At 46.8% G+C, this 18,234-nt stretch overlaps 2 protein-coding genes across 3 annotated transcripts in view; both read left to right on the top strand.

The window, feature by feature from the left end:
* Nucleotides 1–18,234, top strand: part of RDH13 (retinol dehydrogenase 13) — a 280,844-nt gene that overhangs the window by 23,875 nt on the left and 238,735 nt on the right. The gene's annotated exons all lie outside the window — the stretch shown is intronic.
* On the top strand, nt 8,396–17,203 carry LOC113593336 (natural cytotoxicity triggering receptor 1-like). Of its 2 annotated transcripts, none has more exons than XR_008293662.1 (9): nt 8,396–8,606; nt 8,839–8,874; nt 11,339–11,623; nt 12,046–12,333; nt 14,273–14,392; nt 14,474–14,516; nt 14,602–14,727; nt 14,921–14,973; nt 15,060–15,123. XR_008293662.1 is itself a non-coding variant. In XM_027037344.2 (9 exons), the coding sequence occupies exons 1-9, from the start codon at nt 8,573–8,575 to the stop codon at nt 15,204–15,206; spliced, it is 1,044 nt and encodes a 347-aa protein (XP_026893145.2). In that variant the 5' UTR covers nt 8,397–8,572; the 3' UTR covers nt 15,207–17,203. The 2 variants fall into 2 exon arrangements, 1 of the variants encoding a protein (XP_026893145.2); XM_027037344.2 differs by having other exon boundaries at nt 8,397–8,606; nt 14,602–14,639; nt 15,060–17,203.

Here is an 18,234-nt window from a genome sequence, read left to right as displayed (position 1 = left end):
ATTCTCTCTGCCTGTGCCGGGCACTTTCCATTTGGCATTGCCTTGGCTGCTTCCAGCTTCCTGATTTACCGAGAGGCCAGCTCACGGGAGAAAGCACTCTTGCTCAGCAAAGAGACAGTAGAGAAAATCCAGACCTCAACACGTGCCGAGTCTGAGAACTTGTGCAAGCAGTTTCCTACCCCTGAATGCCAAGTTCCTTCTTTCCAAAATGGGGATAGCAATAGGCTGTTGCATCCGTGAAGACACCGCACACCTGTAAAGCTCAGGGAACATCACTTTGCTCAGATTTGATATCCTATAAAGTTATCAGTTGCTGGATAACATTTATTGAGGTTTTCTCATGTGCCAAGGACTAGTCTTGGCCAATTGCACATATAGTCTCCTTTTATGCGTACTGCTTCTGGATGAGCTAAACTGATGCCTTCATATTCTGGATATATTGAATTCCTGCTGTAACCTCAGCATTGTTCCCCTTACTGGGGACATGGCTTTGAATAACCCCCTTACATGGGGACATGACAGGCAAAGAGATCCCTGCCCTTTAATGGGTGGAAAGATAAAATTAACATAACAGAGAACTTGGAATATGTGCTATGTTAGAAGGTTTTTAATGCTCAAGAGAGGGGCGCCTGGGTGGCTCAGTTGGTTAAGCATCTGACTTTGGCTCAGGTCATGATCTCACAGTTTGTGAGTTTGAGCCCCCCATGTCGGGCTCTGTGCTGACAGCTCTGAGCCTGGAGCCTGCTTTGGATTCTGTGTCTCCCTCTCTCTCTGCCCCTCCCCTGCTCACACTCTGTCTCTCTCTCAAAAATAAATAAATATTAACAATTAAAAAAATGCTAAGGAGAAATATTACTAAAGGGCAGTAAGGGGAACAAGGATAGCAGTGAAAGTGATGAGGAAGAAACCCTCAGGGTTGATTTTCAGGTTGAATGTGGGTGGTGGAGAGGAAACCACTCAGTAATAACACTAAGGAATAAGTTGCTCTTAAATTGTTGGTGGAGAATGAGATTGGATTAGATATTCCGGAATATTTCAGGAGCTCTATTTTGGCCCTAAGGAGGGGAATGTCCACAGGAGATGACTCACCCAGGTGAGCAGCTCACAGCTGGATGAACTAGTCTAGACTTTAAGTGAGGGGCATGTGTATGTGTGTGCGTTTTATTCACGGTGACTACACAGGGTGAGTATATAGAGAAATGAGACCTAGGTTGGAGCACTGAGCCCAGAGGTTTCTATGCATAATTTTAGGAGTTTGAGGTTGAAGGAATATTCAAGGAAACCATAGGAAAACCAAGACCGTGAGTGGCTAGAAGTCAAGCGAAGGTCATTTCTTAAAAGTTTTTATTTATGTTAAGAGAGAAAGAGAGAGAGAGAGAGAGAGAGAGAGAGAGAGCGCCAGTGCAAGCTGGCGAGAGGCAGAGACAGAGGAAGAGATGGAGAATCCCAGTCCGGCTTTGTGCTGTCAGCGCAGAGCCCGATGTGAGGCTCAAACTCATGAACCGTGAGATCATGACCTGAGCTGAAGTCAAGAGTCGGACCCTTAACTGACTAAGCCACCCAGGCGTCCTGTGGAGGTCATTTTTAAGCAGGCTGATGTCCGTTGTGAAATGTTAATGATTTTATGTAAGTATAGAAATGAGCTCCTTCTTACAGATGAAGAGACTGAACCTCTCTTTTCATCTAGAGATGCGGGGTTGAGGTGGGGGCACATCTGGGACTCATGTGCTGGACTCTAACCCACACCCACATGGTGTTTTGCTCCAGGGCCTCTTAAGGAAGCGGGATGCTGGGTTTCTTCTCATCTCAGACTGTTTCTCCTGCAGTGACCACTTCCCAGCCTGACATCTGGGAGTGCCCAGTGCTGTGATCCCCTGGGGCAGTTCCGTGAGCATATTCTGCAGGTGCAGTTATCTCCCATCTGCAGAGACAAAGACCCTCTGCTCTGTGGTGTGACAGAGTACCACACAGTGCTCTGCAGGTGGTTGAGTTCTTAATCCAGAATGTGACCTACGTCAATGCAGGGGTATACTGCTGTATGCACAGGAAGCAAGGAGTCTGGTCAGAAGTCAGAGACACACTGGACCTTGTGGTGACAGGTAAGGGACACCCCAAAGGACACTGTCCCCCAGCCTTGGTCTGGGCTGCCCACGACACTGGACCAGCTTTGCCCCTATCACAGACCCCTGCCCTCCCACTTTATCCATCTGGTTCCGGTCTGTGTTCTGATATGATCCCAAATCCCTTCAGGGAGACGGCTGGAGCCCCCAAGGGACCGCACATCATGGTGACAGACACTCATCTTTCCCTATATGACCACTCTCTGGTCTTGGGTCATGGGAAAGTAAGAAAAGCGGGTGTTTTGTCCTGGCAAGGGGTGAATTTCCCCTTGACTTTGTCCTTCCTTCTCTCAGGTCAGACCAAGAGAATGATGGCTTTGGGTATGGCTTCCCTCTAATAACTAGCTCTACTATGTTCCAGGAGTGTGCACGAAAGCACCCTCCCTGACTGCTCATCCAGGCGCCAATGTGACCTCCGGAGAGACTGTGACCCTTCTTTGTCATGTACATAACTATGACATCTTTCTCTGCAAGAATGGAACCGCTGTCTGTCCCCAGGACTATTTATATCAAGATCACAACACATTCCTCATCTCCCCTGTGACCTCAGCCCATCAGGGGACCTACAGGTGCTATGGTTCTTTTAGCAACAATCAGTCCCGGTGGTCACTGCCCAGCGATCCCCTTGAGCTTTTAGTCACAGGTGAGGAATGTCCTAGACCGGTCACTTCCATGTCTGTGTGCTGGGATGTCCCACGAGGTGGCTGGGGAGGGAGCTCCAAGGCCAGCTGTGTGAGGTGTTTCTGGTGTTGCAGAGTGTGTGGGGCCACATGGAATGCAGCTCCATCCACATCAGGGTCACTGTGGGAATCTCTGGGTCATGTTGAGTTGAGAAAGCGGTCTCAGGGCACATGTGCCTTTTCTCAATTCATGCAAAGTCGCTATAGGTGCTAGGGGATATCCCGGGAACACTGAGCACAAAGAGATTGGACGCTTTTCATAACCCTCCTCAAACCCTTCCCAGATGTTGGTACCTCCAGAGGTCATGACACAGAAGTCAGGGGAGGTCATAATGTCAAGACTCTTTGTGTCAAGCTTTCTGTCTGTCCGACTGCAAGCTGATGATGCTGGGTTGTGAAAATGACCTCTAGTAAACTGAGTCCAGTAGGGGAGGACCACAGAAAGCAAGAAAGCAGTGTCTATGTGATGGGTTATGTTCAAGACTTCACGTGAACAGGCAGGGGTGCCGAGCCCATTTTTCTGTGAGGGGCTCAGTACGCTAAGCCAAGTATTCCATTGGAGTGGAATCTTGGAAGATGAACAGGTATGTTGCACGTTGGTAAGCAAATGGAACTATATATAAGAAATCAAGGTGATCAGAGTCGGGGGGGAATATGAGAGGAGGCAGCAGGCTGAGGCTGGGATGAGGAGGGGACACAGCAGGGCACCGACTCAAATTGGTGAATACACTCAAGAAGACTGGCAAGGACGCCGGGAATACGGAAAGTTAAATGTGCAAGACTTCCAGCATCTGCTGATGAATGTTCATTATATTTATGAAGCCCAGAAAGCCCCTCCTGAATAGCATGTGACTTTATTTATACACACACACACACACACACACACACACACACACACACACACGTACTAGATTATGTCCAACACAAAGTATATATAAAAATATAACTCATGGGGGCGCCTGGGTGGCGCAGTCGGTTAAGCGTCCGACTTCAGCCAGGTCACGATCTCGCGGTCCGTGAGTTCGAGCCCCGCATTGGGCTCTGGGCTGATGGCTCAGAGCCTGGAGCCTGTTTCCGATTCTGTGTCTCCCTCTCTCTCTGCCCCTCCCCCGTTCATGCTCTGTCTCTCTCTGTCCCCCAAAAAATAAATAAACGTTGAAAAAAAAATTTAAAAAAAATATATAACTCACAACATTATATATTATCATATTTTGTATTTAGCATATACATTATATGTTATATAGTAATATATGTTATATAGTAATATATAGTAATATACAGTTATATATTATATTTTGTATTTAGCATATATAATATATGTAATATAGGGAGCATATAGTTTCACATTTATATCCTGAAATGCATGTCTTCCACATCTGTCGCCTCTAAAGTTAGGGCGTGACTATAGTCTGACTGGCTGACTCCGTTCTTTTCACCTCCTTGTAAAACAATGGTGCGTCTTACGTCAGCAGTCTTCCATGTTGGTTGAATCGCATCAAACGATATCAAAAATTCCATTTCTACAAAGCGCTCTTGATCAGCACAACCTGTGACTAAAAACCCTGCCCTCAGACCACTTCTCCAGCAGTGACATCCCCGTCTTCCCTTTCTTTCCAATGGAATATTTTTGTGCCAATCTCGATTCCCCTTTCTTTCCCATAAAATCCACACCTAATGGGTGAACACTTTTTGTTGTTTCTACTTTGGAAAGTGATGATGAGTTTGCAGATTTTTCTCCACACCGTCAGGTGTTCTCAGGTACCTTCATATATCACTGGGTTCCAGTTACGTCCCCGCTGCGTGTCTTCATCTTCCACCACTGCCCGATGCCGTGCTCCCTCCTCACCGCACTTGAAGCCATCCTTTCAAAACCCATTCCATTGCACCATGAGCCTATGCAAGTGCTTCAAAACCTTATTTTTTTGGCACTTTGAGTGAACAATTCAGCTATTTATACTGACTCCAGTTCCAGTTTGTTCTGACCCCTGCTTCAATTTCCACTTCACCCGCTTCTTTCCAGCTATACTCCCTCTGCTTTTGCCCTTAGTCTAGAATGTTCTTTTTGCCAGTCTTTCTCCCCTTTCCACCTCTCAGAATGGAACCCCAAAGTCTCCAGCTTTCAAGTTCTTTCCCTGATGCCCAATGGAGAGTAGAATCTCATCGCATTTTCAAACCACCTCTGGCTATATGGAAAGTATACTGAGAGTAGAGGTAGAAACAAATCTTTAACGAATGGGGTTGGAAGGTGGACCTTCAGTTTCCAAACCCCTTGTACCCTGCGGGACTGGGACATGCAGAACAATTCCATCCTATGCCACGTTAGCCTCAATATCCTTCCTCCCTGGGACACTGTAATCACCTCTCCCCTTTCCACTGGGCCGGGGGGTGGGAGGGGTGTCTCTGGTCTCAGATTGAATGTGGCATTATTGTGGTTGGAGCTGAAGTTTGATGAATTTCTCTCTACCAGTTAGGTGGCCAGGCTCCCCTTCTATGCTGTCCCTGGTTGAGTGTCTCCTAAACCATGTGACCTTGAGCCACATGTTCCTACCACTTCTGAGAGAACACAGACGGCTGCTCATAGCCCTGTGATACTAGACATTTATGGATAGTAATGTTTAGCAACTCTTTGTACGTCTCTACCATTCTGAGGCTTTCATGGGCTTCCCAGGGTCATGTGACCAGAAGTTGAGCTCATAGCAGGGAAGTGGAGAATGTCTCAGGCTCTGATGACCCCACCTTTCCCTTTGCTTCCCCCTCTCTTGGCCATGCCCCTCATCATGGCACTGAGGTCAGGGTCAGCAGGCAGGTGCCATGTCTTTGTTAGGATCCTGAACAAATTCTGTATTACGTTTTACATCCTCTGTGTGACCACCACCCCACGTCAGCACTCTTGACTTAGGGAGAAGACAGATTGTGGTTTGAGTTTTACTATTTATGCCTTAACCCAGACACTCTTGTTCAGGGAACCACCTGCAGCCTCACATTTGATCAGAGTGAAAAAAGAGACTTTCAGGTCATAAGAGGGGTCTGACTGAGCCTATTTGAATTTGGATGATGTGTCGTTTATGTGTGATCTTTGTATTGTTGGGGTTGAGGGGATATGCTGTTGGTCCCATATTAAATTCTTTCTTTTTCCCACAGAATCGTTACCCCGAGATTACGGAAAAGAGAACATCCCAGATTACACAACACAGAACATCATCCAGTTTAGCCTTGGTGGCCTGCTCCTCTTAGTTATGGGGCTTCTACTGCTGGGAGCCCGGAAGAGCAGAGAAGGTCTGCAAGGTGCAGTTAGGGAGCCCCCAGGCTGAGCAGTAACTCTTCATAGCACCTCATCAGAATGAGGGAATCTAGAGATTCTCAAAGGACTTGGGCTCCATGAACTCTGCATGCCATGGAATGGTGTAGAGTCCCAGCAATTGTGCCAGAAGGAGAGACTTTCCGAATCCCAGATCATATTCTCTTTCTTTCTCTTTCTACGGCTCGATGTGATATCTGACTTCTGCCTCAGTGTCATTCCTGAATCCTTTTTCTTTGCGGATGTTTCTCCGAGATAGGCCTGTGGTCCCTCCTCAGCTCCCGATCCCTCAACAGCCCCGGCATCCCTCCTTTTCATGACCACACTCCTCTTCTCCCCATCAACCTGGGGTAGGTACCACACCCCTTCCTTCAGCCCTACCTCTCCTTGTCAGATGATGACACCAATGTTAGATCCAGCCTGTGTTTCTCTAACAATAGTTGATTTACTAGTGATTTCTGGATATCTTATCCACAAGGGCAAAGGAAATGATACAAGGTCATTGGCCCTCCCCTTTGCAGTCTTGATTCATCACACTGCCTGGGCATTTTCTTCAATAATGCCACATGCCACGGTAACGTCCCCAGAATAAAGGCTACCATCTCACCACTGTCCATAATATTCACATTGACCTTCACATGTGCTCTGCCTCCCGGGGCTGGGTCATGCTTCCCTCAGTCCACTTGATCCTACTCCATTGTGGCAGCAGCTTTATGACTCAGGGACATCACTGTACCCTACACTTATAAGCACAGAACGACATCGCTTCTCGGGCTTTTGGCTAAGATCAAGTATAAGCAAAGAACGTGAGCAATTATATGGCCAATCTTGTTTGTTTCCGTCTTTTGGGCATCATCATCCAACACTGCATGTTACCCAATGCCTGAAAGAGTTGTTTTGTAAATTTTAACCTCTATTGCTTTGTTGAAAGGCAAGACTAGTTGTGATCATGCACTTCATGAGGTTGTAGTAGGAATCTTAAACTTTTTTTTAAGTTTTATTTAAATTAATTTTATTTCAATTTAACTTAAGTTTTATTTAATTAAATGTTTGTTTATTTTTGAGAGAGAGAGAGACAGAGCGTGAGCAGGGGAGGGGCAGAGAGGAGGGAGACACAGAATCGGAAGCAGGCTCCAGGCTCTGAGCTGTCAGCACAGAGCCCGACATGGGGCTTGAACCCAAGAACCGTGAGATCATGACCTGAGCAGAAATCAGAGGCTTAACCAACTGAGCCACCCAGGTGCCCCAATCATTCACACATTTTGAATTACAGACACAAAAATAAACTGTAGAGAGACAGTGTGTGCGAGCAGGGGAGAGAGGCAGAGGGAGAGGGAGAAAGAGGGAGAGGGAGAGGGAGAGAGAGAGTTCCAAGCAGGTTCCATGCCTAGCACAGAGCCTGATGTGGGACTCAATCCCACAATCCTGGGATCATGACCTGAGCTGAAATCAAGAGTCAGAAGCTCAACCAACTGAGCCATCCAGGTGCCCCAAACCAGATTATTATACGAAATCATCTTGCTATTAAAAACATCTTAAGAGAAGTAAAGACATATACTTTCCCTTTTATATAAAAAAAGGCCAGGACGCCTGGGTGGCCCAGTCAGTTAAGCGTCTGATCATGACTAAGCTCAGGTCATGATCTCACGGTTCGTGAGTTCAAGCCCCGCATCTGGCTCTGTGCTGGCAGCTCAGAGCCTGGAGCCTGCTTCGGATTCTGTGTCTCCCCCTCTTTCTTCCCCTCCCCTGCTTGTGCTCTCTCTCTCTCTTAAAATAAATAAATATTAAAAAATATATAAAAAAGGCTGTATAAGATATCAAATGCCTAAGAATTTACATATTTCTCAGATTAGAAGAAGGTCATTGACCATTCCAAGCAAATTAAAATAGTCCTTTCAAGTGAACTGGGATGATTGCCCCCTCAGAGATATTTTGGTCAGGACATCATTCTTAGGTGCAGTAATTCAGGAAAGATTTTCTCCATGACTCAGTTGACTCCATGACTTTTCACACACACGATCACTACAGAGAAGCCACGTCCACAAGCCAGACATACTCCCTGGCTCTACATTACCCTCCACCAAATTTTCAAGACTGATTTAGGTCTGTGGCTCCAACCATAACAGTTTCACTGATTTCCACATATTAGATTCAGTCTTCTTTCACTGCATCTCACTTCTGTTTTTTTGTTAAACCTTCTTCAACGTCCTGTAGCCGAAATACGGGTCACTGTTAGGAGCATTACGCACATCTCCAATGTCTTTGCGGTTGTGAGATTACAGCAGGAAACCCACAGAGCAGCTCCTGCCTGAGTCCAGTGTTCCGGTGGAGGGTCAAAAGGCAGAGCCATGTCTTGCAAAAGCAGAGTTGCTCTTTGTGTTTAGCAGGTGCACATCATGCTGTGTGAAGGCTCAAAGCCCCAGGCTGCTCCGCCCGTGGGTGTGTCCTGCTGAGAACACTGTGGGTCCAGTGCTATGTCCCTGGGGTTCACTTTTCTGCTGGGACTTGGTGAGTGTTGCAAAGGGGGTTGTGCGGGAGGTGGCAGGGGAAGAGAATGCAGACACGGAGGTCCCTTCCATGGGATTCTTCTCTGGGAGGTCCTGGGCCAGTTGGTTATAGAGAGATCACCTGTAGGGTCACCATTCTCCTATTGAACGCAGGTCTGGTGTCCAGTATCAGCTGTTTGGGGATCATTGGTTTCTAGGGTAGACCTCTCTCACCAGGTCTCTCTTTGTTTCAGTGTTTTGTCTGGAACAAAGGATTTGGGCAAAAAATGGTGAGTGTTTCCTCCTAAGCAGTTCTGACATGGGCTGAGCTTAGGCAGCTTTGGTTGAGTCCCAACTTTCAACCTGTGTCATCCCCTCACTAACCCTCTTCAGTTCTAATTTTTAAATTCGCATCATCACACCCATTTTTGGTGGAAAGTCTTTTTCCTTCTCCAGAAAGCTTCCGGATGCCTGACTCTTCCCTATCAGCACGGGTGAGTCAAGAAGGGGGCCTCCAGGTCCTTTAATAACGCTGAGAGGAAACACAGCCAAGGCTGGCACTTAGAAGGCAGACGCAGAGAGCTGGGGAGCTTGCCTCACGTCCCCAGTGGATCGGAGGCTGTCGCCTACTGGGTGTGTTGGGTGTCCTTTTCCATTGGGCAACCCCTCAGCTGCTTCCAGGTCCCTTCCCTAAGGAGGGGTCAGCTCACAAGGATGGCACCCTTGCTCAGAAGACAGACCTGAAGCAGAACGAAGACCGCAACGTTCGGTAGTCCTGTGACTTTTTGCAAGTAATTTCCTGTACTTGAGCCCTGAGTTCCTCCTCCTTTGTAACATGAAATAACGACAGAGCGTGGCACCAGTTAAGATACAAGGCATGCCAAGTTCAGAAAACAGCCTCAGATGAGGTACCATTGTGTAAAATTAACAATGGCCACATAAAATTTATTGGGGTTTTGCCCCTGCTGAATGTTGTTCTCAGCTTTTGCATACATTATCTTATTTTAATCTTAGAACTCCTCCAAGAGGTAAGTTAATTCCTTCATATTGCGGATATACTGAGCCTTTGGTGTGACCTCCACATTGTACTTTGTGTCAGAGGAAAGGGCTGTGAATGCCCAAAGATGTCTTTGCCCTCCAATTGAAGGGAAATAACGTTAATAAAATAGATAACCAAGATCTATAACATGTGAGGTGTTTAATGCTAAAGAGAAACATGAAGAATGAAGGGGGGCCCAGAAAGTGTGTGTTTGGGGAGAGGTGCATTGGAGGAAGGCATTGCCATGTGGACACTACAGTAAAGTCTGGAGCGGGGAAGGGAGGCAGAAGCTATCAGGGAGAGCACCCTTACATGCAGGAAACATGTATGCTGATGTGGTTGTGCTGATGTGGAACTAACTAGGCTGGTCATCTAGATGCAGGCCAGTGGGTCTGGAGGATGGGCAGCAAGTGAGAATATTTGTGTGTGTGTGTGTGTGTCGGGGGGTGAGATCAGGGAGCCAAGAGCTTGGTAGAGCAGGGCAAGAGGTTACTCAGAACGAGATGGGGCTACTGGGGCTGTGAGTGGAGAACTGAGTTAATGGGACTTATTAAACAGGATCACAGTCTTTGGTGTTTGCACGAGGGCATGGGGGCAGCTGGGGAGTTTTGTAGAAGAAGGGGACAAGGTAAATGCAGTGATCTGATGAGAGATAATGGTTTCTCAACCCCAGGGGTGGTAACAGCAGGTGGTAAGAACACAGACCCACAGCGTTCATTTCCAAATAGGACACCAGCAGTGGTGAGAAACCAGTCAGCAATGATGCCAAGGAATGCCAGTTATTCTTAAATTGATGGGGAAGACGAAGTTGGGTTGGATCTTTGGGGGATATATCAGGAACTCTAATTTGGATACAACTAGTTGAAAATTCCCAGTGTACGTGAGAAGTTCACAGTTGGATAAATCAGTCTAGAGTTCTGGTTCTGGTGAGTGATTATATTGTGTGTGTGAGACACACAGGAATAGTACACGAGTATCTATGGATATGTAGATGTCTATGTATAGACCGATGACAGAAAGCCATGATGGGACAACCCAGGAGTGAGTACATACAGAAAGGAAAAACAGATTGAAGGACCAAGCCCAGAGGCATCCCAAAGTTTAGTGGCTTGGAGATGATGAGAAACAGCAAACCAGACTGAGAAGTGTGTGTAGGACAGAAATCAAGAGTGTGGGGTCCTGGGAGACAAATCACCTTCAGCAGGCAAGGCTTTCAAATATTGGCTCTGGGGGTCCCTAAAAGACCAGGTTCAGCCACTCACCGCTGACAGACTCCAAAGGCAGAGACATAAGCAGTGGTGGACAGGGATTTATCTCAGGGAGGCCAACCCTGAGAAGACAGTAGACTAACATGTCACAGACTGTCTGCAGGGCACTGAGAAACTTCCAGGTTTATATAAGGAAAGTGGGGGCAGAGGTTGGTAGGGCCATGCAGCTGGGCAGTAAAGGCCAGGTTGATCACTGCCTTGGGGTCAGTCATACAGGGTCTTTATTGCTTGAGGAGATAGTTTTTGTTTCCTTCATGGGATGCTTTGCCCACCAGACCTTTTGCCTCAGTTAAGAGATAAGCCAGAAAGAAGAACTTAAATCAATTAGAAAGTACAGACTGAGGTCAAACTGGAGTTGATAGAACTTGTCTCTCGCCTCCTGGGGATGGAGAAAAGGTGTTTCCTGACATCAGCATGTTTGGGGTTCGTGTCCCATTTGTCTTCCAGGATTATTACCCCAGCCCTCCATCTGGGCACTGCCCGGGGCTGTGATTCCCCAGGGCAGTTCTGTGACCATCCGCTGCAGGGGACCTCCAGGAGTAGTCAGATGGCAGCTACTTAGAATAGGAACTTTCATCTCACGGTACGACAGAACCTCAGATGGATCCCAGGGAGTTTCCATGTTTTTCATCCAGTCTGTGACATACATCAATGCAGGAATTTACTACTGTATATACTGGAAGCAAGGAGTCTGGTCAGGACGCAGTGACCCATTGGATCTGGTGGTGACAGGTAAGAGACACCCCCAAGGGCACATCCTTAGCTCCTATCTCTGCTGCCCACCACCCTAGACCCGACGTGTCCCTATCATAGGACCCCTGCCCTCTGTCTCTGCCCTCCCACCTTATCCATCTGGGTCTAAATCTCTGTGTTCTGACTGTGGTCCCATATCTCTTCAGGAAGGTGGCTGGAGTCCCCAGGGGACTGCCGTCATGGGGACAGATACTAAGCTCCCCCTCCATATAAATGGCCACTGCCTGGTCTCTGGTTGTGGGAAAATGGAAAAGTGTTTGTCTTGTCCTCATAATCCCTGTAGAGGAGCAATTGTTGAATTTCAACCTACCTTCTCCCTTCTTTCTTTTAGGTTCCAACAAGAAAATGGTGGTGTTGTGTGTGGTTCCCTGATAACGTTAAGAGGCTCTTTTCTCTTCCAGGCGTATACAAGGACACACCCTCCCTGACTGCTCTTCCAGACCCCAATGTGACCTCAGGAGAGAACGTGACACTCCTTTGTGAAACATCTCAGTACTATGAAATCTTTAATTTGACTAAAGATGGAAGGAATGTCTCTCCTCAGGATTTTTTACGTCAGGACCATAACACCTTCCTGATCTCTCCTGTGACCCTTGCCCATGGGGGTATCTATAGATGCTATGGTTCTTCTAAAACCTACCCTCACAGCTGGTCACTGCCTAGCAACCCTGTTAAGCTTTTGGTTACAGGTGAGGAAAGAGGCTGGACTGTTATCCCTCTGCGCTCTGCTCAAGGATGTCCCTTGTGATGTCTGGGGTGGGGAATCTCTCCCACGTTGCCTGAATAAGATAAGCTGGAAAGAAGAACATACTCAATCGGAAAGTACAGACTGAGGTCAAAGTGGAGTTGGTAGAAGTTGCCTCTCACCTCCTGGGGATGAGGAAAAGGGGTTTCCTGTGCACTGTATAAGAGGACCCCTGCTAAGATCACTCCATTCAATGTAGAGACCCTGAAACTTAGTATTTATTAGGACAACTTGGCATAGATATAGGCAGATTTTCCTTGGGAAGAAAGGTCTTTAAGCATCTACACGAAAGTGCTCTGTGATCTGGGGTGGTGGTTCTTGAGAAGCAGAGTGAGTGGTGGGTGTGTGGGCACGTGGTCATCCTTTACACCCTCCTTGATCATTTCCTCAGGCAGTTCCATCTGCAGGTGAGTGGGTGACTGAGTATCATCACTAGGTGATAGTGACAGAAAAGGGAAAGGAAGGGCCATACTGGTTTCTTCATTCAAGACTATTTTCATAAGCCCTGCATCATCCAAAAAAGATTCTGGGACCATAGGAGTGTCTCTCATCAGCCACCAACACAATGGAGAATGCAGAAAATTTACGGAAGAATGTCCGAGATGGGTTTATGATCAAGATCCTACTGTGGGCGCTGCAGACAGGGGCAGCTCAGCTATCTTGGTGGATGGGGGTGGATTTCTGTAAGCCATAACTTTCCTGGCTGGCTGACACTTTTCAGGGTTTCAAGGGAGGGGATCACATCCAAGCATGGGGAGCAGAGGGGATAGACACACAGGTGTGAGACAAGCATGCCTGGTGCCTTCTGGGAACTATAGGTTAGTTGTGGGAGGGTGCATGAATTAGGGATGGACAGATGGACACAAGGAGGCAGGGACCTGAGAAACAAATGGCAGGGATAGAGTAGAGAAGGGGGTAGTGGTGACTGGAGAAGTTTGTGCATGACCAGCCTACAGGCAGGGTGCTGTGTAGAATAAAAATAATACATTTTAGTTGTTCAGTATCTGCTGATGGCTGCTAACTTATCACTCCCATCAAAAATGCTCCTCTGGGTTTCATATCCATGGATTATTGTACATCTATTCAGATACCTACTAAGCATCTCAGGAAGGCTCTTAATCAGTAAATCTCAAAATCTCCTCCTTATACTGGTCTTCCTATCACAGTAAGGTCCATTCATCCTCTCCAATGATCAGGTCACCAAGAATATTTGATGCTCCTCTTCTGCTCCCAGTGCCCACATACTCCATCACCAAACCTCAACTGTCATCATTTCTATCCTCGAAAACTCCTCAAGTCCATTTCCTTCTTTCTCCCACCACCCCATTGTTAAAACACAGCCACACCCTGCAGCACATTCCCTGATGCCTTATCTTTCCACCTGGCTCCTTAACTCCATGTGTCACACAGAAAATGCAGTATTTAAAAAATACATAGCTCTATGCTTGTCAATCCCTTTGTGTTTCACTATTACATTTAGACCTAAACCCAGACTCTTGTGAGCCACTCTTCCCGTCCTTCTGTGTGTGGGCTCTTTCTCACCTCTGAGTTGACTGTTGACTGTTGACTGTTCCCTCTGTCTACAGGCAATTCTCCCTGAACTTCAGAGATCTAGGTGTTTCTTATCTTTCAGGGCTTATCCCCAAAGAAACCCTTTTATTTAAAAATATAATTCGGCATAAATGGTTTTGCCCTATAACTTATCTCTATGTGTAAGAATACTTCTAGACCATAGATTCTATTGTTGGGCGTGTTTACTATGGTTTCCCAAACATCCAATAACTTGCCTCATGTAGGGAAGGCAAACGTGAAATGTTTATTAAATGGATAAATTAATCCAGCAAGAGCTCAAAAACAGACCTTTACTGCTTCCTAATTCCTAGATCCACCTGCTCCTGGAAATGGACACCTTCCCATTGTGACTGGGATCCTGGCCATCGTTGTCTTACTTCTTCTCTTCCTTCTCTTTCTCTTTTACCAATGTTGGCATCGGGTCAAACACGGTATGTCCTGATGGTGGGAGGGTTAACCTGAGAGGGCTTGGTGGATCCCCTACCAAGACTCTGATTACTGACTCTCCTTAGGGAACATTGATTGTGAGACCGAGAACCAGGTGAACTATAAGAGGTAGGAAAATTTGGACTCCCCCAGTAGAAAACCTTCCGCCTTATTTCTCAGACTTGTCTTAATACTTCTATCTTTTCTTTCTCAGCTCCTTCCCAGTCATGGATTTCCAGGAAGAAAACCAATGTAAGGGGGAGTGAGAAGGAGGAACAGCTGGGGTGGGGAAAGGATGTGTTTGGGGAAGACAGAAGGCAACTTGGAAGAAGCAGACAAGGTGGGGGCATCACCTTACTGGACACAACATCACTGCCCTTCCCTGTTTCGGTCAACCATCTCTGAAATAAATAAATAAATACACACACACACACACACACACACACACACACACACACACGTATATACATATTATAGGACTGGGTAGTTTTAAGGCTCTTTCTGGAGGCTTACCCCCACATCTTTCCTTGCAGATGATGTCTTAGAGGACATCCAGCCTGAGAAGGACAGACAGATGGCTATGCAGGTGAGTCTCTCCTTACCTACCTACTCTCCGGCCCCAGTAACCTTCCACAGGTGCTCTCTTTTCACTTTGTACCTCCATGCTGACAGGTCCCCATAGAGGAAGACTCTCAGGAGGTGACCTATGCTCAGCTACACCAGGAAGCCCTTAGGGGGAACGTGGACACGCTACTCTCCCACACCCATGAGGATTCCTCTGGCCAGCCCTGTGTGTATGCCACCCTCAACTTGTCCTGAGTTTAGAGCCAGGACTGGCTGTGTAGACTCCAGTGTTCCAGTGCTCCTTAAAGAAGGTCAGCTCCATGGGGTGTCCTACTCATGTTCCTCAACATCGGCCATCACCTTGGAGCTCCCCAAGGACTTAAGACTGGAGTCAACTTGTCAACTATCAAGAAATTCTGGGCCCTATCAAATATCTCTCAACAGATTCCTGGTCCCTTGTATATTTACCCATTCAGTTGCCTATTCAAGATATGTTTACAAAAGTCAACTCTTTCCTTGGATCTGTGATGGGGATATACATATTATGAAGATATAGTTTTTAGTCTCAAGGACTCATGATTTATTGAGTGAGGCAAGCCCATGATCTGACCCTTGGAAAGCAAAGGGGGTGACCCACTGGAATAGGTGTAAGGATGCTTTGGGTCACTGAGCAGACACAATGTCTAGGAATGTTTAAAGAGCGCTCATTGGTATAAAATACAAGGAGAAATCAAGAAATAAGAGTCAGTTTGGGCACAGAGGACATTCCTAATGGCATTTTGGTACAATGTTCTAGGTGTCGCTGAGAGTTGAAGCCTTCAAAGTACTGAAACTGAATAAGGAAGCTTCTTTGTGAGGGAACCAAGTTGCAACCAATTTGGCCACAGGATGGGTGGGTGGAAGCTGGTATGAACAATAACTTTTTCAGTAACTTTTGACAAAAGGAAGTAAAGTAGAAAGCTAACAGCAGGTGTAGTGAGAACCGGAGAGATGGTTTGGAGCGAGGGGTATGAGAAGTAGCGTACGAGCATGTGTGTTCGTTGATGGAAATAACCGAGGGGAGGAAACAATGTGGATGATGCTGGGGAGGGAGGGACGGTTGACACTTGGTGGGATGGGCTATCAGGTGAGAGTTTAGACTCTGGAATAGATGAGCTCACCTGGGTTCAGACTCTCCTTTGGCAAACACCAGCTGCATGATGGTGCATACATTTAAACGTTCTTCTTTAAGCTGGAATTTAATTTAATTTAAGCTGGAATTTTAATTTACAGAAGGGAAACTCCAAGCTCAGGTGAGCAGGTGATGAGATGCTTAACCTCTTTAGGCATTAGAGAAAAGAAACTGGCAAAGATGAGAAGGCTGGGCCACCTCAGGTTTTGGGCGTGTGGGCACCTTCTTGTATTGCTGGGAGAAGGAACTGGTACAGTGAGTCTGAAGTGCCATTTGGCCGTGAGTAAAAGATTGGGCAATTTCCTGTTGGAAATGTAAACATAATTTAAAGATATTCTCACACGTGTCCATAGGGGCATCTGCAGAATGATATTTAGCTCAGCATTGTTCACAGCAGAGATATTTGGATACAATGTGTCTGTCCCTTATTAGGACACTGTGGGGATTACTGTGTTGAAGCAAGTAACTGTGCTGTAGACATATGAGTGGTCCATAAACCTGGAGTGTGCAGTGGAAAGATGAATGACTTCCACAGCATTAACATTTGCAAGATGCAAAATAAAGTTCTGCAAACACGAACAAATTCACATAGACTGTGATTTCAGAGCTGCTCCTTGAAGCTGGAGAAACGAAATGAGAACCACAGGGCAGAGAAAAATCACAGAAGACGTCGATTACCTGGATGCACGTGTGCATGTGCTAAGCCAGAGGTGATGGATCGATTACTCAGCTCCCGGCATCCACGCTTCAAGTAGAAAAATACGTTTTCTTCTAAGCTCAAGTTTCCCCATTTGAGTAGGACTAAAGCTGTATCTGCTTCTCAGTCTTGTGTGAGGGTCAAAGGGGGTGGTGTCTGAAAAGTGAGTCAGGTTACAAAGAAATATTTGGGCACCCAAGTTTCTATCTTTTTTTTCAAAGATGTTTGTTTATTGGGGCACCTAGTGGCTCAGTTGGTTAAGCACCCAACTTTGCCACAAGTCATGATCTCACAGTCTGTGAGTTTGAGCCCCGCGTTGGGCTCCGTGCTGACAGCTCAGAGCCTGGAGTGGCTTCAGATTCTGTGTCTCTCTCTCTCTGCCCCTCCCCCGTTCATGCTGTCTCTCTCTGTCTCAAAAATAAACATTAAAAAATTAAAAAAAATTTTTTTTGTTTATTCTTGAGAAAGAGACAGAGCATGAGTGGGGAGGGGCAGAGTGAGACAGGGAGACACAGAACCCGAAGCTGTCAGCACAGAGCCTGACATGGGGCTTGACCCCATGAGCTGTGAAATCATGACCTGAGCTGAGGTCGGACACTTAACCAATTGAGCCACCCTGGTGCCCTTATTTATTTATTTTTTAATGTTTGTTTATTTTTAAGAGAGAGAGAGACAGAGAGAGTACAAGTGGGGGAGGAGCAGAGAGAGAGGAAGCACAGAATCTGAAGCAGCCTCCAGGCTCCAGGCTGTCAGCGTAGAGCCCAATGCGGGGCTTGAACCCATGAACCATGAGATCATGACCTGAGCCAAAGTTGGATGCTCAACCGACTGAGCCACCCGGGCGCCCTGTGCACCTAAGTTTATCTTGCCTTTGGAGTCCCTGAATAATCTAACCCAGTGGTTCTCGACCGGACGTGATTTTGTCCTCCAAGGGACAGGTGGCAATGTCTAGATATTTGCAGGTTGTCACAACTGGAGAGGGTGTTGTGCTGGTGATATCTAGTGGATGGAGGCCAGGGATACTGCTGAACCTCCCAGAAGCACAGGACAGCCCGTCCCTACATCGACAATCACCTGGTCCAAATGTCAATAGCACCGAAGTTGGGACACCCTGTATAACCTCTATGATAAACTCATCAGCCTCAGCATTTTGCACTCTCGATTCCAGCCACACTGTTCACGTCCTGGTTACGCGAAATGCCAAGCTCTTTGCCTCATCGAGGCTTAGGGGCATGCTAAACATGCTGCTATTCCTTCGTGAAAACTTCTTACCGCCGGGTATAATCTCAAATGTCCAACGGAAAGCTCCATGAAACCATCCCGTGAAGGAGATCCTTCAGCTAGCATTCCACCTCAGTGCCTCAGGAGGCAGACACAGTACAACCACGGGCTGGTGGGAGAAGATAAACGAGCTT

This window comes from Acinonyx jubatus, chromosome E2 (assembly GCF_027475565.1).
Source record: "Acinonyx jubatus isolate Ajub_Pintada_27869175 chromosome E2, VMU_Ajub_asm_v1.0, whole genome shotgun sequence".
Lineage (NCBI taxonomy): Eukaryota > Metazoa > Chordata > Mammalia > Carnivora > Felidae > Acinonyx > Acinonyx jubatus.
The sequence above is the reverse complement of the archived record's forward strand: the minus strand, read 5'-3'. Positions and strand labels throughout refer to the sequence as shown.